This window comes from Lytechinus variegatus, chromosome 13 (assembly GCF_018143015.1).
Source record: "Lytechinus variegatus isolate NC3 chromosome 13, Lvar_3.0, whole genome shotgun sequence".
NCBI classification, from domain to species: domain Eukaryota; kingdom Metazoa; phylum Echinodermata; class Echinoidea; order Temnopleuroida; family Toxopneustidae; genus Lytechinus; species Lytechinus variegatus.
Genome location: NC_054752.1, coordinates 18,668,327 through 18,693,037, shown reverse-complemented (window position 1 = coordinate 18,693,037; position 24,711 = coordinate 18,668,327). Strand labels below are relative to the sequence as shown.

The 24,711-nt window shown below is 35.9% G+C and overlaps 1 protein-coding gene across 1 annotated transcript in view; it reads left to right on the top strand.

The window, feature by feature from the left end:
- The window catches only part of LOC121426158 (sushi, von Willebrand factor type A, EGF and pentraxin domain-containing protein 1-like), an 84,388-nt gene that overhangs the window by 25,027 nt on the left and 34,650 nt on the right, over window positions 1–24,711 (top strand). The window contains 17 exon segments of the mRNA XM_041622342.1: window positions 1,133–1,248; window positions 1,872–2,066; window positions 2,268–2,459; window positions 3,226–3,429; window positions 4,259–4,498; window positions 5,745–5,933; window positions 12,063–12,079; window positions 12,081–12,276; window positions 14,053–14,250; window positions 14,253–14,303; window positions 16,167–16,222; window positions 16,224–16,416; window positions 16,716–16,910; window positions 18,870–19,167; window positions 19,314–19,564; window positions 21,636–21,797; window positions 22,930–23,091. Of these exon segments, the coding sequence (XP_041478276.1) occupies window positions 1,133–1,248; window positions 1,872–2,066; window positions 2,268–2,459; window positions 3,226–3,429; window positions 4,259–4,498; window positions 5,745–5,933; window positions 12,063–12,079; window positions 12,081–12,276; window positions 14,053–14,250; window positions 14,253–14,303; window positions 16,167–16,222; window positions 16,224–16,416; window positions 16,716–16,910; window positions 18,870–19,167; window positions 19,314–19,564; window positions 21,636–21,797; window positions 22,930–23,091 (2,915 nt within the window).

The following is a 24,711-nucleotide window of genomic DNA, read 5'->3' as shown; positions in this document are numbered from 1 at the left end:
GTGGAAGAATAATACTGTTAAATATGAAGATGTCAAAATCACCTGAGGTATAAAATGTCTAAGTCTGCAGAGAACCCCAATAGATCTTGAAACTTTAGTACAAACTGAGTTGAGATGGGGTTTCCAAGAAAGATATTCATTTACACAGACACCTAAAAATTGGATGCTATCAACTTAAGAGATATTTCCACCAATGATAAGATTTATGATATTCAAAGGAATCATCCTGCCTCTTCCTCTGAAAATTATATACCTGGTAAAATGAAAATTTAAAAGCAATTTATTACAAGCAAACCATTTATGTACATGTAGTTTGCTGATGATATAAGTTTGTTATTTTGTTTTGTAAGTGTAAAAGTAGTATCCTCAGCAAAAAAAAACAACCAAAAGCATAAAACTGAAGAGCAATTAATTATATCATTTATGTATAAAAGAAGAGGAGGGGGCCTAACACAAACCCCTGAGGAATTTCGCAGGATGTATAACTTAGATTAGATTTGACACCATCGAACACCACTTGTTGCCTTCTATGTAACAAATAACTGGTGAACCACTGTAGTGGAACTGCTCTCATACCATAATTTTCTTATTTACTTATCAAAACATGGTGATCGATGGTGTTAAAAGAAGTGATTAGATTGCTTTCATCTTAGGTGTCTGGATACTGGGCAACCATGAGTATTTGATATGTATGAACAAAAATTGAAAAAAAAGTAATGTTCCTTGAATGATAAAAAATAACCTTTGATAAGCTTAAAAAACAGGGCCAAAATTTATGATATGCTAGGTTGTTAAATGATAAATTGTAGGAGTGTTTTGGTGGTTACTACTCTCGTCTTTGATTCTGAGGGACATGGGCTCAATTCCCAACCATGGCATGTTTTCCTTCAGCAAGTAATGTACCCACTTAGTGCTGCACTCAACCTAGGTGAGGTGAATGTGTACTCGGTAGGAAGGCATTCCTTGAATGCTTGAGCACCTAAATGGCGGCTCAGCTACAGCTGGGGTAATAGTATTATGATATACCAAGTGTAAAGCGCAGTAGAGCATATTAATATAGTAGCTGCGGAATATAAATGGTCCATATTATTATCATTATTATAAATATCACACATTTCATTACTTTGTTAAGGAATTCAATGATACCAGCCAATAACCTGTTTCCCGAGAACCCAACGAGATTGGTCTACATGGCCGTTGATGCAGAGGGCAATCTAGCTGTCTGTCACGTAATTATTCATGTAACAGGTACATTTTTGTTTTCATATCCATGATATTAGTTCATGTCTAGTTCTTTTTTTTGCAGTATTGACATTATGGATATAAGAAAAAGAGAGAGACTTGAATGTACGTACTGTTGATAAATCAAAATTGAATTCTTAGTTAAACAAAGTTGCAGATCTTTTAGATCAAATTTAATTTCCTGCAACCTATTGTTGACCTGTAAAAATGTACACTCTATAAAACGAAGAGCTAATTTAGCTCTTAAAGAGCGTGTATAGTGACTGCACTTCAGAGTGCTGATTGTACTCATTCAAATTTGAACTTGGCAAGTCAGCACTGTACACACTCTTTGAGAGCTAAATTAGCCCTTGTTTTTTTTTAGAGTGTATAAACACGTATACAGGAGGATGAAAACGTCAAACAAGTATGCTTGGCAATTAGCGCTTGGTGCTCAAGCTGAAATGATCCCCAAGCATGTCAGGGGTCTTTAAAAATTTGAATTGCATGTTACTAAGACAGAATTTGAAGAAAAAAAACACAAGAGAAAGATAGGCCCTAGATCGTCTGTTCTACATGAAAGGGAGTTCGATCAAACCAATGGACTCATTCTTCATGCCTATTTTCCCCTTCTATATGTGTGTTTCCAGTGTTTCGATGTCCTCGGCTTCAAGCTCCTTTCCATGGATCTATTATCAACTGTAGTGTTAGCCCTGTGTATGGATCTGAATGTTCCTACATGTGTAATGAAGGATATGAACTTGAAGGATCTGAAAGAAGAACTTGTGAACTGAGTGGCAATCATGGGCCTGCAAGTTGGACCGGTGATGAACCAGTGTGCCAAGGTTTGTAAAATAAGGAGTTTGAAATTATACATGTAGTATCCAACAGTTCCAGGAGTAAACGTTTGAACACAAAGTTTATATTCTAATGCAATACACATATTTCATTAGGGTTAATTATCTGAACCTTTCCTTTGAGACAGTAGATGATACATTGACTACAATCATTGTACTCTCATTTTTTACTGCACCTGTTATTTGCAGCAAAGACCTGTCCTGCACTGATGACCCCTCAAAATGCTGTAAAATCTGGCTGCATCAACAACCCACCAAGCGTTGAAGTTTATGGCACACAATGTTTCTTCTTCTGTGTGTATGGTTTTGAAGGGATTGGCGAAAGTGGCTCTTTGTGCCAAGCAGATGGAACATGGACAAGTACTAATTTCACTTGCAGAGGTATGTCCAAACGAATGTGTTCCATAATATTTACCATTATGAAAACTCACCCTCCAATGGTAACTTCCTTGGTAAAAAATGTTCAACAACCATATTCAGGTTTTAAGGGAAGTAAGTACTGAATATTAACATAATAGTAGATTATATGCAACTGGATACTGGTGTCTTTCAGTTCCTATGTGCAAGGTTATTTTGTGTTTAAGGTTTGATTTTCGTTGTCTGTGTATTTTTAGTAGCACCGTTTTTTTTTCTGTCCATTTATTGATGTAAAATGCCATGAAAACCAGGTTCTCACTGTTTGGCAGCGAATGATCAGGGGGGTGTTACACAAAGATTTAAGTATGACTTAGATTTGCACTTAAGTGCCTAGTTGCGTGAGGTATAAAAGGCTTGACTGCATTGCGTCAGATCATGCAAAGAGGACGCGCACTACTGCGTATTGATCAATAAGATTGCGCGTTGCATATCAGATACACGTCAGCATTTAAGTGTGACATAAGTCATACTTAAATCTTTGTGAACCCCCCCCCCCCCCGGAGTATTCTATTGTGCTTTCTTTACTGACAGTTTCTTATATTGTTCACTGACCTGAATTAAATCAGATTCCCTTTCCGTAATGTAAACTTGTAAATGGTAAATTGGCATAATTATCTATGATCATACATGTATGTAGAAATAGGTTTACTGATTACTAATTCTTAAGATATATCTTTACTTAGGCCCTACTTTCATGCATAATCACAAAGTTAGTGTCGGTTTTGTTTAGCTACATTATGTGCAGCCTTGGATATTCCACATGGGTCTTCGGTTGCACCAGAAAATTGTGCCGTCGATCCTGTTTTTGGCCAGTCGTGCGTTGTATCATGCAATCAAGAAGGATACCAGCTTTCTCCTCCAAACTTCTCTTTGTTGTCATGCCTCGGAAATGGCAAGTGGGCTCCAGGCAACACAACGTTTACAACATGCAAAGGTAAGTCTTTATAAAAGAATTCACTCTTAACCTTAGATTCTGATTCTTGCCACAGCAATAGAAAATCAAATAACATGCAAGGCTCTATACTCCTAATCCTTGCAAAACTGGTATTATGGATGATGGCAAGGATTTATCCATTCATGCATGACACTTAAAGAGTGTGTGTTTTATTTTCTCAATCTGAAAACTTGAATAGCATTAAATTCATAAAAATGTGAAAGTAAAGTTAGCTGTCACCAATTAGGTGGTTCTGAAAATAACTTGATCGTCAAATCAGTGAGATTTGATAATATTTATTGACATTAATAATCACTAATTTTTAACCAAAAAATGATTTCTCATAAACAAAAATGACTTTCCTAATGTACAACAGCATACACTTACTCTGGAAGGTTAACGTCTCCTAAAGATGGACAGTCAACGTGCTCGACACGTTGAGTCTTCTCTCCTGCTCAACTCCTGCTCTGCAATTCCACTCGCCGACACAAGCCAGCTTTCACCTGACTCATCTCTCCAACTCAAGCCTCGTATTTTTTTGGTTTAAAGTCCTTTTAAGAACTACACCGGCCAATTTCAGAAAAGAATAATCTACTTTCACAACTTTCACTTCCGTGCCTCTTCAGTCTACTTCTAACTTTATCCACTTTCCTCAGTTCTTTAAAGACTCACACATGATTTACTGTTAACCACTCCTGTGATTGTCCATACCAAATGACATTGAACTGTTTTTTGTAAAGTGCAATTTTACATGACTTTTATATTGACAAATTGTGGTTGAAGAAGCTTCTATTGAGAGTAAATCTATTTCTATTTATTCCTCTTACAGACATACTGAGCCCATCGTTCTCTCAGTGTCCCCAATACCTGACTTTCAATCCTCCAAGGGGGGAAACGCTTGCTAACGTGTCCTGGAATGTTTCAGCTACAGACAATAGTGGGGAAGAACCCACTATTTCGTGTGACAAGGACCAAGGCCCTATGGCGGAAGGTGACTACCAGGTGAGATGTGCTGCCTCGGATGCCACAGGGAATAGCAGAGTGTGTACATTTGACATCGAAGTGCAGAGTAAGTTATTGTGTCCAAGCGAATGATCGTAAGATTGGTCATATCTTTGGATAGAAAGTACACTGTTAAGATGTCCTTGAATAGCCATATTAAAAACTGCCCTAGTATAAACAGTGTATACCTACAGCACAATGCATTTCTTAAAAAGTGTCATTTGTGTACACAATGCCAACAAATATTTAAGGAATAAGGTTTGACACGCTTTGAATAGGTTGCTTCTTCATTTTGTCCTCATGCTAGTGAATAATGGGAATAAAGTCATATCTCTGCTACTCTTATTTATAAATCTTCAATTTCATGATCTTAACCAGGGGCGGTATTCTGAAAATTGTCTTTTCTCCATATTTTATCTTATCTCAGAGATATGACAAAATCGGTATTCTGGTGGATGTCATAACTTTTGTCACAAAAATTGTCATAAATTTTGTCTCTTCTCTTTAGCGCGCACCAAAATACGCGGCTTTAAATGCGTGTAATCGTTTTACACAAGCAAAAGTTATGACAGGGGGTAGCAGTCATAAATTTTGTCATATCTTTTAGTACCAAATATCCCGATACCCTGCCGACTGAATGTCAAGCAAATAATTATATTATTTAGATTAGATTGTGGTATTAGTTTCACTCATCTTCCATGACAATTTTCAAAATCATTTTTTCATGCTACAATTAGTTAGGCCCTACATATTTATTCCTCCTTTTTTTCTGTTTTCCTTACTTTCTACTTCTCTAAAATCCTTCACAGCTCCCTGTCTCTCTTTGTAATTAAGCGCATCAATATACGCGTAGTTGCGCGATGCCAGCAACTGTTTTGGGGATACGCCCTACCTGCCACGGGGCTTTCCTATTGGCTAGAAGGGCTCCAACTGGGAACTAATGATGATTTTGATTGGTTCGCTTCCGAAAAGATGGGCGGGAACTTTGAGAGATATGACAGGGAAAAGACAATGTTCAGAATACCGATTTGCGACAATCATAGCGGTGTCATATCTCGGGGAGAAATGACAAAATTTATGACAAAAGTTATGACAGAGTTCCAGAATACCACTCCTGGATCTTTATTTCTCACTTAATGTTGATTTTTGTTCATGCTGTAAAGACCTCATATTGATTATCCAAGTATTAATGATTATACATGAATGGGTTATTATGATGATTATCATGTTTAGTATGATTGATAAGCCAAATAGGTATGTATATTCCTATGACATGTGTTCCGTTGATTTTTTTTTAATCCTAATAAAAAAAGTTCACAGATGCCGTCAATATTGGCTTCCACCGTTCGCTGAATTTGTTGGTGCCTGTGAAACCATTTGGGGTGCCGAGTGCAATATAGCTTGCTCTTATGGCTACCAGCTGATAGGGTCTAGTAAGGTCACGTGTGAGTATGATGGCTCTAAAACAAGCTGGAATGCAGAAACGACACCTACATGTGAAGGTAAATATGGTTCGTAATGATATTTTCTTTGTAGAGATTACATAATTCAAAACAAAAGTTCTTGCAGAATAATTTCCTACTCACAAGTGCTTGGAATGGATATCATTATAATCAGTTCTTTTAAAATGTAAAATGTATCCACTTTCAATATATATATATATAATATATATAGACGTAAATAACTCAATCATTGATGCAAGACGTAGCTTCAAGTATCTCTTTATTTCGGCTAGCTTTCGGCCAGAATTAGGGCCTTCATCAGGCCTACAATGCATTGAAACAAAGTGGAACAAAACCATACAAATAAAATCGTAATACCAACAAAGTAAATAATGGGTACAGAACAGAATGATTACACTAGGATAACTAAATGGCAAAGTAACAACAGAGGGGGTTGAGTACTGAACAGAAGGATTACAATAAGATTACAAAAAGATAACAACAGAGAGGGTAATGGCTTAAACGAGACGGTGGAATACAATGGAAATGATGGAGGACAAGGTATTTACCGGCAATGAGATTAACTGTGGATTCTGTTCATCTGAAGTAGTAGTAGATCTTGTGTAGGTAATACTGTGAAAAGGAGGATAATTTTTCAAGTAAAATTACAATTCGTTTCAATATTATACTATATCTGTGTTTGAGTACATTGTCAGTTTTCGGGATTATATTGATCCGTTAATATGGTATACAAGTAACTGTTGATACAGGTAATATTTGAGAGATTGACATAAAAAGTACATTGTATTGCACATGAAGATATATACGTAGGATAAATATGGATGTTTGAACGGTAAGCAACATGATAAACATAAAGAGCAAAATAAATATACGGCAATAAGGGGCAACGAAATAATCAATCAAATATAGTCAAGTGATCAGGATACTAAGCATATACTGAACTGTATGGGGGTAAAAAGACGTAGCTATAAAACTATATAAAGTGGCTTGTTGGGGCGGGTGAGACTGTAAGAATGAGTCGAAAAGGTATGTACAGGGTTCAATAATTGTCAAAGATATTTATGCATATATATGTATATATTCAAAATGTATATATAATTAGATAAAAGAAGTGGTTACCTATCATTCCAGTGTCTGGGAGTGTGTCGGCTCGGTGTGCAGGTAAGAGGAAAAGTGAAGTGAAGTGCATGTGTGGGCGTGCGCAACTACAACTACAACTACAACCCCCACACAATCACAACACTAAAATCATCCTTATGTCCTCCACTTTAACCTCCCTGATCACTCTATAAACGATGTTTCAATCATGGCCATAGAACACATAGACAATAAATACCGTTCAATCATCTTGCACCGAGAATCATATTGGATCACCACTCTACGCACCCTCGCCCCAAACGGAATCAATGTTGATAATTAGATCCATTGACCCATTACATGCCCCCTACACACGCACACACACGCACGCCCACACATGCACTTCACTTCACTTTTCCTCTTACCTGCACACCGAGCCGACACACTCCCAGACACTGGAATGATAGGTAACCACTTCTTTTATCTAATTATATATACATTTTGAATATATACATATATATGCATAAATATCTTTGACAATTATTGAACCCTGTACATACCTTTCGACTCATTCTTACAGTCTCACCCGCCCCAACAAGCCACTTTATATAGTTTTATAGCTACGTTTTTTTACCCATACAGTTCAGTATATGCTTAGTATCCTGATCATGATTGACTATATTGATTGATTATTTCGTTGCCCCTTATTGCCGTATATTTATTTTGCTCTTTATGTTTATCATGTTGCTTACCGTTCAAACATCCATATTTATCCTACGTATATATCTTCATGTGCAATACAATGTACTTTTTATGTCAATCTCTCAAATATTACCTGTATCAACAGTTACTTGTATACCATATTAACGGATCAATATAATCCCGAAAACTGACAATGTACTCAAACACAGATATAGTATAATATTGAAACGAATTGTAATTTTACTTGAAAAATTATCCTCCTTTTCACAGTATTACCTACACAAGATCTACTACTACTTCAGATGAACAGAATCCACAGTTAATCTCATTGCCGGTAAATACCTTGTCCTCCATCATTTCCATTGTATTCCACCGTCTCGTTTAAGCCATTACCCTCTCTGTTGTTATCTTTTTGTAATCTTATTGTAATCCTTCTGTTCAGTACTCAACCCCCTCTGTTGTTACTTTGCCATTTAGTTATCCTAGTGTAATCATTCTGTTCTGTACCCATTATTTACTTTGTTGGTATTACGATTTTATTTGTATGGTTTTGTTCCACTTTGTTTCAATGCATTGTAGGCCTGATGAAGGCCCTAATTCTGGCCGAAAGCTAGCCGAAATAAAGAGATACTTGAAGCTACGTCTTGCATCAATGATTGAGTTATTTACGTCTGTACATAGAACATGATGCGCTGCAATACACGTTCTGCGAAGGGCCCTCTTCCTTTATATATATATATATATATATATATATACATGTATATATATAATATATTCCCCCTCAGCTCTTTTACATTAGTTATATTGTAGTTTCTTCCTCTACATTCCTCCCATATCTCATATAAGCTCAGCTCCAATTTTTAGCTCATCCGGCCCGAAGGGCAAGATGAGCTTATGCCGTCCGTCGTCTGTCGTCCGTCGACCATCGTCTGTCGTCCGTCCACAATTTCAAAATGCTACTACTTTGCCATTTCAAGTCCGATTTCAATTCTGTTTGCTTTATATGATAGCACTATGTGGGGCATTCAAAACTTCTACACAGAATTTTGAAATTTATTAAATATGCTAATTTATGCGCATTTTTCAAAATTCACAAAAAATGCTACTTCTTCTTTATTTGTTTTGATTTTTTTTGCTTCCATCCGGTAGAGCTTCATGAGGTTCACCAAACTTCTACACAGAATTTTGAAATTTTGACCAGAACAATTTTTATGCTAATTCATGCGAAATTAATTTATGCATATTTTCAAAAATTCACATAAAATGCTTCTTCTTTATTTGTTGACCGATTTTGAATTTTTTGCTTCCATCTGGTAGAGCTTCATGAGGTTCACCAATCTTGTACACAGAATTTTGAAATTTGACCAGAACAATTTTTATGCCAATTTATTCAGATTTTTAAAATTTCACATAAAATGCTTTTTCTTCTTCAATTGTTGACCGATTTTTACTTTTTTTCTTCTTCCATCTTGTAGAACTTTCTGAGGTTCACCAAACTTCTACACAGATTTTTGAAATTTTCAGTAGAAAATTACTTATGCTAATTTATGCGAAATTTATTCAGAAATCACAGAAATTATCTTTTCTTCTTTATTTGTTGACAGATTTTGATATTTTTTCTTCCATCCGGTAGAACTTCATGAGGCCCACCAAACTTCTACACAGAATTTTGAAAATTTTCAGTAGAAAATTATTAATGCTAATTTATGCAAAATGTATTCATAAATCACAGAAAATTCCTCTTCTTTATTTGTTGACAGATTTTGATTTTTTTCTTCCATCTGGTAGAGCTGCATGAGGTTCACCAAACTTGTACACAAATTTTTTTCTGGAAAATTATTCTAATTTATGAAAAATTTATTCATAAATCACAAAAAATGTTTTTTCTTCTTCATTTCTTGATCAATTTCAGTTTTGTTTGCTTTATATGATAGCTCGAGGTGGTGATACAAAATTTAAACATAGAATTTTGAAACTCATTGAATCTGCTATTTATTCATATATTTTCAAAACTCACAAAAATTGCTTACTTATTTGTTGATTGACTTTGGTTATTTTTGTTCCATCTGAGAGCTACATTAGGTTCACCAAGGTTTTACACAGAGTTAAGAAACTTTGACTAGATAATAATTAATACTTAATTCAAATGAAATTTATTCATAGACCACAAAAAAATCTATGTCATTTCTTCATCAATTTCAATTCTATATCCTCAATTTATGTCACCAATATAATTCACTACAGTGTCAACTGGGCTGAAATTAAAATTGTGTTGCGATGCCGGATGAGCTCCACATCATTGATGTGCTAGTTGCTTCCCACATTCAGGGGATATAATAAATATTTTTTTTTCTTTTCTTTTCTCCACTCACCTCTTTTAGATGTACTACATATTTATTTTTTTAGTTACATGTATACTATAGTTTCTTCACACACATTCCCCCTCTCATACAACCTAGCTAATCTTCTATATTTGCTTTACCGTTGTTAATAGGCAATATGCTTCTCCTTTTCATATATGTTTTATATTATATAGTATTGATTTTTTATATTTATTTGTATTGTTTATTTTATATTTATTTATACATATATACTTATAGATATATATTTACACTTATTTTCATCTCTAGTTTGTATAATGCTTTATCATATACTTATACTGTATTTCTTTTGCACATTATCAGTTGTTCCCTTCTTTTCCTTTTTCCCTCCCCCCCCCCCCCCCCTCTTATGCACCAGTTTATTATGCCTTACTTTGTAACCTGTTTGACCCACCTCTCACTAATTCTGTTGTTATTCATCTCTTCCTCATACCCCCTATCACTGTTTTGTTCCAGATCCTGTTTGATGTTGCCTGCCCAGTTATCTTAATCCCTCATAGCTTAAGGTCTTTCCCTGGCCTTACTTACAATAACTTACCTTTGTGTCTGCCTAATCCTTTGCTTTCATCCCCTTCTCTAACCTGATTGGTCATCACAACTCTCTAATGCCCTTTTTGTCTCCTTGTTTCTAGTGTTGGTGTTGCATGTCCGTGGTCTATATGATCATTCTTCCACTTCATATGTTTGTCATTTTGCCTCCGACAAAGATTCTGCTAGGATCGAACGCTTAGGCCCCTTTTGACTCTCTAACATTGCAATAATAATTTGAACTATTATTGTTTATACCTTAGGCATGGATCCACTAGATAATACAGACTAGGTGGTTTCTATTTCTATTTCTGATAAAATAACTCCAGAAGGAACTTGGCAGAACAGCTTTCTGTTGCATTAACGCTAAGCTGGTATAACAAATTACATATTAGCATTCAACGTCTAAAGTTATTCAGCCATAGTGGTTGACCTTATAGATGACAGCAATTACTTATGGGTATTTTCGGTTAAAGTGGAGATAAATGTCTAAGATTGGTTTCAAACTGGAGAATTGATATGAGTTGATTGCTATAATCACTTGACCATATTTTTGGTACCAATTTTTTAGACTATAAACATTCAAAAAGATTTTTCTCCTGAATATTATGATAGGGTATGATGTTTTGTTACAACAATATTTTGCCTTTGCTAATTTGAACTAATTCATTTGTTGATATAGGGGCCAGATTATAAATTTTTGAGATTGTTGCCCAATATCTATTTGGAAGTCATTCTATTTGCGGCAAGATCTTGTCTGACAATGTTTATGTGTTTTTAAACAGTGGAAATAGTGCTACATTCAAAACTTAATTTTCTTTGAGTAGATACTGCCCACATTGTCATATCAGTATGTGACAGTTTGGATATACCTCATTGATCATTATGAAAATAAATTGAAAACAGATTACATATGTGAACAGTTTTAGACTACCTGTATTAGTAATTGTTTTTGCCTTAATGATAACGTTTAGTGTTATAGTCCCAATTTAAGAACAACGTTCGGGGGATGTTTCACAAAGATTTAAGTATGACTTAATTCACACTTAAATACTGACAAGTACATGATATGCAATGTGCAATCTCATTGATCGAAACGCAGTAGTATGCGTCCACTTCTCATAATCTCACCAATGCGGTGATGTCTTTTATACTACACGCAACTAGGTATTTAAGTACCGCTCTAATCTTTGTGAAACACCCTCTGTATTGCAAAAGTAATGTAGCCAGGAAAAAGGAGGTGACCCACAAAGTTAACAATCTTCTATTTGCTGGAAGACAGATTATCTATGTTGCTGAAAAAACGTATTGCTCAAAATGTGATCACCGAATCAAAGTTGAAACAGATCATTCATTGACAAGCATGTTGTATTTGTAGACCTGCTATGGCTGAACAACAGCATGAAGCGTCACAATTTTTGATGGCCTAGCACCTATTAGCACTTGAACATGAGTTTTATTTGCTGTTCTTGTTAATTAGCAATCCAGTGTGATCCTTTTAGAACTGCCTGAACATGTCAACATCAATCCACCGTTGTGTGCTGGCCCTGTACCTGTCAATGCAAGGATAATGTGCACACCATATTGCCCAACTGGTAGAGATCTACAAGGTAATGGGCTGCCCATCGTTTGTGAAGATAATGGTCAATGGAGCAGATTCATTAACAGTTCATCGGAAGATTTTGCATGTAAAGGTTAGACTTTTTAAACAGGTATTCTGAAAACCATTTTGCCTTAATTATCATAAAGTGAGTATTTGATCTATTGAGAAGTTATTAGCTGCATTGTTTTTTTTCTTCAGTTGTAATTTTTCTTGCCTGTGTTGAAAGGGCTAGCAAGGGTTCTGGGACATGCATGTCTAGGTATAGGGGATCATTCAGGCAATTAGAAATTATTTTCATGTTCTAAGGATTCTATTATAGGAAATGAAGGTTTCCTGTCTAGGCTATTCTGGGTTTGTTAAGGAAACATTCATATGGATTTGTAATCGACTAGGTGCATTATGTAATATAATTATACTACAATTATACAGTATAGTTTAAAAGATTGAGGTAATTGGGATTCATCAAAACTTTAACTTTTTAGTATTATATATCCTTCTTAATTGTCTTTATTGGGATGGGAGGGATCTTTGCAATACAGACAGTACTATGGGATAGGTGAGAAGTAAACAAAAAGTAGCAGGACTTGAATATCTAGAAAGTTTATTGCTTTTTGTCATGACTGCATAGAAGCTAGACTGAGGCTATAGGCACTGCTCTTCCAATGGCGGTAGGGCTGTCGGCATTGAAATCTTAATCTAAGGTTAAGTTCTTTAAAATGTTCTTATAACTTAGAAAGTGTATTGAACTAGTTTATGAAACTGGGACGTAAGGATAATCAAGTATTACTGAACATCCTGCCTGGGTTTTGGGCCACGTTACCAGGTCAAATGTAATTTATGTCAAAAGCCATATCGGTGGTATTTGTTCAATTGCCATGAATTTAGTTAATGAAACTGAGAAATAAGAGCAATCAAGTATCTTGCATGGGTTTCAGGTCACACGATAAAGGTCAAAGTTAAATGAAGATAGTATCTTGTTATCATATGAGTGGCATTCTTTAATATTCAGTAGTTGTTTTAGTGTCAGCATTGCTGTTATATTGAATCGCATAAACCGCAAAATTGCCAGAGGCATTCCAGTTGTTTGGAAGAAATGCAGTGTGGTTCTAGTTTTCTCCCTTCAAAATGATGCCCTTCAAGTCAAAAACAAACTTTTAATTAATCTATGAACTAGAAGGGTTGTTATATTGAATACCCATTTGCTTCATATGATCTGTGCACAGTTGCTGGCCTATACCAGTCTCCCAAATGACCCCAATTCAGACCCGTTTAGTTTCTTAGTTACTTGAGCGAGAGGTGGTCGACGAATCATGGAGGTGTACAGTCAAGCGGAGAGACATGGCCGGAATTCAAAAAGGTGGTTTTGAAAACAAACGGTTGAATCTGGTTTATGGAGATTTCCTATATAAATTAAGCTTAATTTAGCGCGTGTCGGGCGCGTGTATCAAAAACTGTTTGAAGAGTGGACTCATGAATAAGATAGCATGGAAAACCATGGCAATTTGGCGCAATGTCACAAAAGCATGCATCAGCATTGGAATTTTTAATATACGCGGTAAAATAAACGTAATTTATACAGCAAACCTGCATAAACCATGGACTCATCCTTGGGTTTTCAAAACCACCTTTGTGAATTCAGGCCTTTTAAATTTGTACGGCAATACAGTTTAGTTCCAGACCATGAACTGCATATTGCCAAGGGCACTTTTTGAAGGCACGTTAATTGTGAAAAATGAAACACTGGTTCATCCTGTATAAACTTTACGAAGCAAAATGCAAAAGTGAATGTCCTTTTGAGAACTGTATTTGATTCTTCTACAATGACTTCGCACCAACTTCACACCTTTTCTTGTTTTATCCTTCACAGACATCACCGCACCAATCTTGAAATCCTGTCCATCTCCCCTTACTCTTACAAGGACCGAGGCCTGGGGTGTGACAGCAACTTTTGTTGCTCCTACAGCTACTGATTCTGTAGACGGTAGTGATCTAATTGTCTTAACGTTACCATCTGATCTTGCATCCCCATACAACCTCACTGAAGACTCCACACTCATCTACACCTTCTTGACATGGCTGGAAATAATGTATCATGTTCTTTTATAATTTATGTTCAAGGTAAGTCAGTTTAATTCAGAATATTGCACATTTTCTTTCATTAATATCAATTGAATAAAGAGAGAACAATTACATGTTAAAACAACACTTTGCCTAAATGTGTTATCAACATGGCATAAATGCACGGGTAGGTTTATAAGATTGAACAGTCCTGAGCAGATAATTCAATCATATAAGCGATGCCCTCTTCTGTACAACACTTTTTGCATTCTGCCATTATTTTTATTTCAATAATATTTGCAGTAGCCTATGTGAGAGGATTCTGTCACCACCAACTATTACATGTATATATATATATATATATAATATGTATATATAATTTGTAAAGCTTTACATGTATAACAGCTTTTTGGCAACTCTTTTTTTATTTAAATATTGTAAAGAAATGGATGAAGAGAACAATGGTAGGCGTAGCTTAAATCAAGGTTCCCCAGAGCTATCTACCCTTTGGAAAAATTGGTGATGCCGAAAAAATATCTCTTCCGGGAATCGAACCCGGGCCCCCAGCTTTGAACGCCGGTGCCTTAACCACTAGACCACAGAGACGGGTTAGTGGCTAGGGTAAGCCCGATCCGATTGACCGTCAGATAGACAGATTTTCACCACTATACCAATTATATTTTCCTTTGTCGGGTGAAGGTGAGTTTTGAACAATGACAAGCCGCCATGCCTCAGCTGGACCAAAGCTATTGCTTTGATACAGTACATGTATGAGAGAAGAAATACAAATTTGTAAAGCTTTACATGTACAAAAGCTTTTTGGCAACTCTTTTTTTATTTAAATATTGTAAAGAAATGGATGAAGAGAACAATGGTAGGCGTAGCTTAAATCAAGGTTCCCCAGAGCTATGTACCCTTTGGAAAAATTGGTGATGCCGAAAAAATGTCTCTGCCGGGAAGCGAACCTGAGCCCCCAGCTTTGAACGCCGGCCTTAACCACTAGACCACAGAGACGGGTTAGTGGCTAGGGTAAGCCCGATCCGATTGACCGTCAGATAGACAGACTTTCGACGTTATATCTTAGCAATTAGAGTTCAGAATTCAAAATTTAGTCTAGTTCAAGCCTCGCTGTAGGAATAAAAGCAAATTCAATTTCAACTCGTAATGGCATTGTCATCAGCTGCGATTTGAAGCCGATTTTGACTTTCAGAATCCAAATTCATTCCGAGTTCATCATACATGTTCTTCAAATGCATGCTTGAAGTGATTGGCTTGGTCACAAAGAAGCTACAGGAAGTTGAAGTCAAAATTTTGAATGGCTGGAACAATCACACAGCCACACACAGATCTCCTGAGATGTCCCGTTCAGCGGGGGATAATCTGGACACGGTGAGATACACGCAAACACACACCGTGTTCAGATAATCCCTAGCTGACCGGGACTTTCCCAGTGGGGTTCGCATGTGGCTGCGTGATTGCTCCAGTCAGTTGAAATTTTTATGTTAATTGGACGAACCAGGCTGAGATGACCAGATAGAGCCCTCAGATTAAATTGATTTAACCCTTCGCCTCCTTGTACTATGCTTATGTGAATTATATAACGCATTTGTTGGGTTCAAGAAGACAAAGGAGTTGGGGTTTTGGTATAATGCTGATGGGTCTCATTGAAAATAGGATTCACTTCGGGCAGCTTCATGCCAGATATGGCTTTTTTTAGAATTCTTCCTTGGATAAGTCTTTAAAAAACAAAACAAATGAGATTCAGTTATTCAGAAATGGTGCTATATTCAGCAGTACGTTTTCCCCCGGTTTCCTAACTGGTTTCTGTTAGAGAAAGTTTTTTCTTACAAGTATTTACAAAAAGTTAGATTTTGCTAACTTTCAAAGATAGACCTTCCTTGTAACATTTCCTTCCAAATTCAGACGAACTTTACCCAGTTGTGGAGTACTGTCCCAACAACACTGAAGTCAGCACCAGCCCAACAATTAACTGAAGTCACCTGGGATCTGCCCATATTTTCCGAACCTACGGGGGACCCCTTGGATATTTCCTGCAACTATGAGGACGGCATGGCAACCCTTGCTATTGACAAGGATCACTTGGTAGAATGCAAGGCAACAAATCTTGATAATTCTAAAACTTCTACCTGCAGCTTCATCATAAGCGTTAAAAGTAAGCTATATTTCAGATCAACAGTGATCATGGCCTATTGATAAAATGCTTTTGTTTTTAAATAGTAGTATACTTTATATTTCAGGACAAGCCATTTTATCAGACACATATCTTTATGTATCAGTAAACAACACCACCCCATCACCCCTGTGATTTTCTCAATCATTGGTCTCTCATTGTCTCAATTAAAATATGAGTGAACAGGTCGAGAATATGAATAGCATTCTTTGTCTGTATGATTGTTGAAAACATTTTTTAATCAGAAATAAATGTTTTTTTTTGTTTTTGTTTTCTCACAGGAGTTCCCTGCCAAGGCCTAGATCCCCCGGTGAATGGAGCTCTGAGTTGTAGCGGTTGGTCCGGTGGCACATTTTGCTCGATCTATTGTAACAAAGCTTTTGACATTCCAACATCATTTCTGGATATCCCTGAGTTTTATGTGTGTGATATATCTGGCCAATGGAATCCACATGACACAGTACCAGACTGCACAGGTAATTTATCCATCATCATATTTTCCAAGGGTGCCCTGCCCTTATAGAAAATAATACTTTCCGGTTTCTGTCCACTTGAATATCGGAGGGTAATCAACACTGCTGCCTGGCATGTTTCGCACAACCCTTTAAAACTGAGGGCCAACCAATACTTTATTCTAAGAGGGCAATAATCAGACAACATCAAAGTTATATAATTGTACACTGGTGATTTGAAAAAAAAAATATTTGATATGACAAAATACAAAAAAAATTGAATAATTGAACAATTATGAATGGAAAAACAGAGGACATTGGTAAAATAAATTAGTGGGCCTCCCGCCATATTTTACTCCCTGTTCGAAAGTGAGTAAAATTAAATTAGACCTGATTTTTTTTAAGAACCCGCCCCCTTCCTTTTTACTCTTCAAATAATATTTCACATCCCACAAAATCTAAAACTCAATCTACTGCCCCTGATATTTAGCAGTAGATCTAAATAAACTAATCCATATTGTTTTTGTTTTTCATTAGACCCATCTTGTTACACTTATCGTTTGAGACTCTTCAGATTTTGAATACGGGAAGGCGGGTTAGTTGTGACACTTTTTGCATGTTAGAATCAATATGACTAATAATATTTTAGAAATGAGTACCTTGCTTTTTCTTGGGACATATTTTTCACCTATATATAACTTTCTACCCCCACATTGAAATTCATTGTGACCTTTGAAAAAATGAGGTCAAATGGCTCAACTTGCCCCATATGGGGGGTTGTGACACTTCTGGGGTAAGTTGAGCCACAAAAACTATGTACAAAATGTATGCGGGAGGAATCAGCATGTCAATTTTTTATTTTCAAGTTTTTTCACTTGCTAATTCTCTATAAATACTGACATCCTCTAAGAGTAAAAGAGCTGTCATGTGAATTTACATCTTTTGCCTGCATATTAATGGCTTTTCATTTTTTTTTAATTTTCATTCTTATTACCATAAGAATTACCATGGCTCAACTTGCCCCATGGTGGCTGGCTCAAAGTACCCCAGTCCGAACTTAATGTGATATTTCACATCCACACATTTCTTATGCATCCATCATTTAAAAGACTGTGACAAAAAATGAAGATCCATACCTTGAATAAAAATATTGTTCTTATTTCTTTATTATAATTAAAGTCGTGTGTGGGTAAAAAGCACTCCTCTATTTTACAACCTCTTTTACTTTTTTGGCTAAAATTTGTATTTTTCCATCTAAAAGGTACTTTTTGTTTCAAAGTCGAAAACAATATGGTTGAGTAAAGAGTTATGTAATGGGTCAACAATGCATGACACCACCACAATGTCTGACTCATTCATTATTAGCCTGGGGGTGGTGGCTCAACTTGCCCCTATGCTCAACTTACCCCGCTTTCCCAATATAGTATATTTGATCAATATTGAGTGTGTAGACTAAATAGAAAATTTACGCCATATTGGTAAAATGATACCAAACATTTTGTAAATTTTGCGCAATGTTGCATTGAAATTTCCGGTCAAACATGCATTTGGCCAATATTGGGGTATAAATAACCCAGGAAGCATGCATGTTCGCTTTCTACCCATTATTGAATAAATTTTTACTCTCTGTTTTTAGAGTGTAATGTCATTGGCTTCATCGCTTGATCACCATCCAAGATGGATTGCTTTGTGAAGAAAAAAATCTCTTTTGAATGCAATTTTCATTGTTTACTCTACTTGCTTGAATTTTGTCTATGTCCATTCAAATCAGTTTTAATGGTGAAGTTTGACCTAATGCCACAAAACATATTTATTACAATTATCTAAAATCAGAAAACATTTTCATTTGTTTTCAGATAATCCTTTTGGTTAGGAACAATTTTCAATTGTTTTTTTTTTTCTCTTCTCCAACTGAACAGAGTTAGGTTCATAATCTAGAACAAGTGAGGCCATGATTCTAAGTTTTTTTTCCCCCTTGAATAGAGACAAGGAATGGAAATCGAATCAACCTTCCAAGTGAAGTACATTACTATAGTGGCACCTGCGGTACTAATCAAACCAATCTGCAGATCGCAAGTGCATTCCTCAATGCCTTTCAGCTTTCAGGATTTTCAAGCGTCTGCACGGATAATGATGGATGTGCAGTGGAAAATGTACTAGTTACATGTGGACCCATCGATGGAGCAAACGAACGACGGAAGCGGGGTCTTGTACAAAGGAAGTATGGACATAAGGAAGGCCCTGTGAGGAAAATAGAGAAGAGAGACATTTCTGAATATAGGTAGAATACATTCATATTTTAACCAAATTTATTTAACCATATGGCCAAATTTAGCCATGAATCTTTCAAATGTTATTTGTTATTCTGGATGTTCAATTCAATTCAAGTAAACATTTATGTAATTGCTGGCAAATTTTCTCCATCAGGTTTACTGTCAGATTTTGGTTTGGACGTAATCTGACGATTGCTGAAGACCAAGACCCCTTTGATGCAGTTTTGGACTCAGAGGGTGAAATGATCAAGGTTGTGGAAACTCTTGTTGAAAATGGCGATCTGGACCTGAACTCCACTGTTTCTGATGTTTCTTTAGATCTAGACAAATCATCTATCTCATTTGATTATGCAGAACTGGTGTGCGATCCTCCATACACAGTGGACAATGATGATTATCTTTGTGGTAAGATTAGACTTTATAAATTATCTTAATTATTATCGACATAAGAAGGTACTATAGTTTCTTTTTATACGCCCTTCCTATGGGACGTATTATGGTATCATGCTCGGTGTCCGTCCATTATCTTTTCTTTGCGAATGTGATAACTTCAGTTTCACTTAAACTAGACTTGTATAATATGATGTGTACGATACTGGCATAGATCCCAGGAAGTTTATTGAATGTGAGGTCAAATGGTCAAAGGTCAAGGTCACAGTGATATGTTTTCATCTTACCGTTCTAAAGTCCTTGTAAGCGCGATGACTTTAGTTTAACTTAGCCTAGATTCATATTATTTAATGTGTATGATACTAGCATGGATTCCAAGTTCTAAGCCTATTGATTTTGAGGTCAAAAGGTTAAAGGTCAAGGTCACAGTTATATGTTTTCATCTTCCCCTCTGAAGTCCTTGTAAATAATGCAATAACTTTAGTTTTACTTAAACTAGTCTCATGTAATTTATTGTATGATACTAGCATGGATCCCAGTAATTCTGTTGATTGTGAGGTCGAAAGGTCAAAATTCAATTCGCCACCTTCCACTTTTCTTGGTTGACCAATAACTCAATTTTCCATATTACAGGCGGGCGTATTTATGTGCTCGCCCCAGCGACACTCTTGTTTTATATGACATTTGTTATTATGTAAATAATAAATTATATAGGGAAAATACCAGCCTAACACATCCTTTATGAGAAGTCTCTTAACCCTAAATAGACTGGGCTATTTCGACGCCTAAGAAGACTGGGGGGGGGGGGCTGATTCAGCCCCCCTTATGATCTCGGCCGTCGATCGCCCGATCGCAACAAAAATTGGCACACGCGTTACCCATGGCATTATCTACAAAACTATAACATCAAATTCTGCAAAAATTTCATGTCTCATTAATTATGCTAATTTATGCGTAAAATCATAAGTTTGCTCTAATTAATAAAATAATGCCCCTGAAATGCGAATTTTTGTTTCACCTACTCTAGATAGGCATCTGATCAAATTAATTTTTTTTAAAATTCAAAATCACATTTATTTTTTATGTATTCTATTGTTTTCTAAATTTCTTATGTATTTCTTTGTTTTTCGACTTTTTGTTTTTTATTGTTTTTTCAATGGAAATTGTCGGGGACTTTATTATGACATAAACAAGATAAAATTAATTAATTTTAAGCAGTAAAAGGAAAATAATGATACATTTATGAATTATGGCTAAGAACACTATTTGCATTGGATTTGTACACAAATTCACGTTTTGGAGTAATTTGGGGTCTGCATGCACTTACGAAATGTTGCGTAATTTTGGAACCGCGTACCCGGGGGTCACAATTATGGTCTCAAAAGCGCGAGACCTGAAAGTAAAAAGTCAGCGAGTGACACGGTCAAAAAATTTTGCGCGGCGGATTTATCGCATTCAGCCCCCCCCAGTCTTTTTAGGGTTAAGAGTTGTGCAGTAATTTAGTGTAATTACCCTGGCTTTAGCAGAGCAGCTATTACACCGCGTTTCAAGGGGTTTCAAGAAAATTAATTTCTGGCAGGTACCCATTTTCCTTAACTAGGTTGAGTATGTGTGGTACACTGTCGATCAACTTGTTCCCAAAAGAAATTATGCCATACCTGTATGTACATTATCATCATTACATTATTATCATCATTACTTCTATAATTATTATTAATAATATTATTATTGATATCATTATGATCACATCTTCAAAATCTTCATCATCTCCATCTGCGTCATTAAATGCCAAAAACAATTAAGCAAATATTCTTGTGGCCTTTCTACACAGTCATTTGTGAAGTGAATCCAAACATTTTCCTGATCACGATAAATGATTAACAAATGAGATGTGAACTTTGTGTTCCTACAAGGACATGAAACATATCCCAAACCAATTTTTCACTATTAAAACAAATGATATATATCTTCATTTGAATACAAATATTTCTAGAAAACTACTTGTTTAAAAACAAAAAGTAATTTCTTTGATTCAGATATCAAATTTAATGTAAGTAATTTGTATTTGTATTTTTGTAATGCGTAGTACCATGTGGAAGGGGTTTTCATTATGACAATGAAACTCAGGAGTGTCTACAGTGTGAAGTGGGGTCCTACCAAGACTCCCATGCCCAGTTCACATGTCAACAGTGCCCTGAAGGACAGTCTACACTTGATGTTGGATCTGTGAACATGACCCAATGCAGAGGTACATACATGTGATTTTTTTTTTGCAACTGTTTGCCTTTATTTGTAGGAAGTCAGTAAGAGCCATATGCATCTAGCTGAAGATGTACAGTGCGTCCCCCCAAAACTACACTTTTGAAATGGCTGCCAACTATCAAGTAATTAAACTATCAATTTTGGGGAAAACACATAATATGGAAGTCAATAAAGTCAGCTTTCAAATGACACCAACAAATTGGAAAACTATTCATGCTTAAGTGAGCACTGCCCATTGAAAGAAAGGGTATGACAATTAGGCTGGGCCGGAATGAGCCTTCCAATTTATGCCAGTTTTTGAGAGGCAAATCCTTTGGAACTTGCAAACTTAAGGGCATTGTGATAAATTAATGATCAACCAGGACCAGTTTTGGTTGTTAAAGCATATTTCTTAAATTATTTAATTGAACTTTAATGTATGAGTGAACACAAATTACACTTTTTGGGTAGCAATTCAACTTTATCATGTGGATGTCAGCAATGTTTTCATGGTAGTCGGGAGAATTGGGTTGAAACTGAAGTGGGAGAAGTCGGTTGATGGAATAAGGGTCAACAGAACATTTGGGGGACACACTGTATGATCTAGCGATACAAACTTCTATGGATAAATAAGATATTTAAAAAATCTTCCAGACTATTACCATTTTCAGGCCATCAGTCATTATCCATGACTTCATCATTACAGAATTTTAGCCTTTTTGCAATGAATTGTTGTGGAAATAGAGTGCTTAGATATGCACATTGCAAAGTTATGCACTTATTTCATTTTCTCTCTGAAATGATGTGTCATTCCATTAAAAGATATAAAGTATGAAATTTAAGTATATAACAATATAATTGTATCACCAGAATGGAAAAACTATAGGTTTTGTTAAATAGTAAAAAACATAAAATAATGTAAATGTATTCATGTATAAAACTTCTGTAGCATTTTATGATTCTTGAATAATGTTTTTTACCTTCATACCTGGGGCCTGGGACGGGCCCTCTGCCTACCTTTCCCCATATAATAGTAAATAAATCAACACTATCATTTTCATTGTTTTGTTATGATATTGCTATTTCCTGTATTAACTACATTGCTATTGCTCCACATACATTGATATCATGTTCTGTAGATATTTGCCAGCCCGGCCAAAGTTCAGACTCTGGACTAGCACCATGCAATCCTTGCCAGATAGGTAGCTACCAAGATGAATTATATTCTACTGAATGTGTCACCTGCCCCAATGGAACGTCAACTGAAAGCAAAGGTTCCAATTCGCATCTTGATTGTATTGGTATGTAAACATTCTCCTATAAGTTTCACCCAATGCTTTGCCCAGTCTTTATTCAGTATTGATATGTAGATGAAATAGTTTTAATGCATAAATCATATAAGCGTAATTGGGGTCCTATTCTTCAGATCGTTCACTGCAAATTGAAGATGAAGTCCCAAAGAGCCTGACAATTTGATGTAAGCATACTGCGTGCTAAATGGAATCATGTTTTGGCTGTACAAGTTCCAATTTCGCCTATTTAAAGTTGTTTATTTATGAACAGCCTTATGGAGCATCAAATCCTCACACAAAACACACCTTTTCTCAACACCAGCATAGTCTAGCTTTTTTTAATGGATTCATTGTTTCCTTTAGTCAGCCCACCTGTGCGCTTTGAAACACCCTTATAAAGCGCCATATAAATGTTAGCATTATTATTATCCCCTTCATAGGCTTTATGTCCATGGTAAAAATGGTAAACCATTTTAGACACAATAGTGTTTATAAACGCTACTGTGTCCAAACAGAAACCGGAAGTGGTACAGGTTACACGTGCCTAATTACAACTGGCATGCAAAAGATATTCATTCCAGCCAACCCATTCTCAATTTTTAAATTTGATATTGCTGATTGACAAAATTGAATGAATATGACTGACAATCTAACACTGATTCTAGGGAAGGTACCTACTGAACTTCCTTTTTCCACATTGGAATTATATATCACCACTTTGGAACTATTTTTACTGGCGGAAGATTAAGAGCCAACTCTGAAGTGATGAATTTGATCCCGTCAGGTGTAGTCTTCATAAATGCTGATTTATTTTTAAAATGAGCTGGTTGAGGTACCTTTTCTGGTCAGATATGGAATGTCAGACATATATCCTATCCACTAGTAGTAAACATTCAACCCTCGAACTTCCTCCTTATTTTTTTATTAATTTTTTTAAAGTGCCACTTTAAGACACGAGTCTATGGGAAATGAATTAGGCATGTGATACCTGTATACATTGAGTTGTTTGCCCCCATGCACTGTCATGAGGCACAAAAACATATATGCACTTCCCATTGTCTGTCTACACGTATAGAACACAGATCATTCTAACCATGACTCTCCTCCATAGAAAGCAATACAAAAGGCACAATCTAAAGAGACAAGGAAGTAATAATTTAATTAATCATGCAATATCAATATTGTACTGAAAAGTAATTGGGAAACAATATCAATACCTTTAAATCGGATACTATTGCAAATCCTTTAAGAAAAGGAAGAAACATTTGTATATACCCCATGAGAAAGGTAAGAGAATGTATGTCTTGAATCGTTAAGATATGCAAAACTAACAGCATATAATTGAAATGAGTTGTTGGAATACAAGTGGGCCCATCTAATAATTGCATTTGTATTAGACTTAATTTTACGTACTTCACAAGTAAACATCATCCACAAACAACATGCTAGCATCATTCATCAAAATTAAATGATGCAACAATATGAATTAAAAAACAATTTGAGGTATGGAAAGTTTGAGAGAACCAGTATAAAAAAGGCAATGATTGTACAGTCAGCAAGGAGATTGTGACTCTGAGGAACCACATGTATTTTCAAACTTTGGACCCGTGTAATAATTAAATTTCTTCC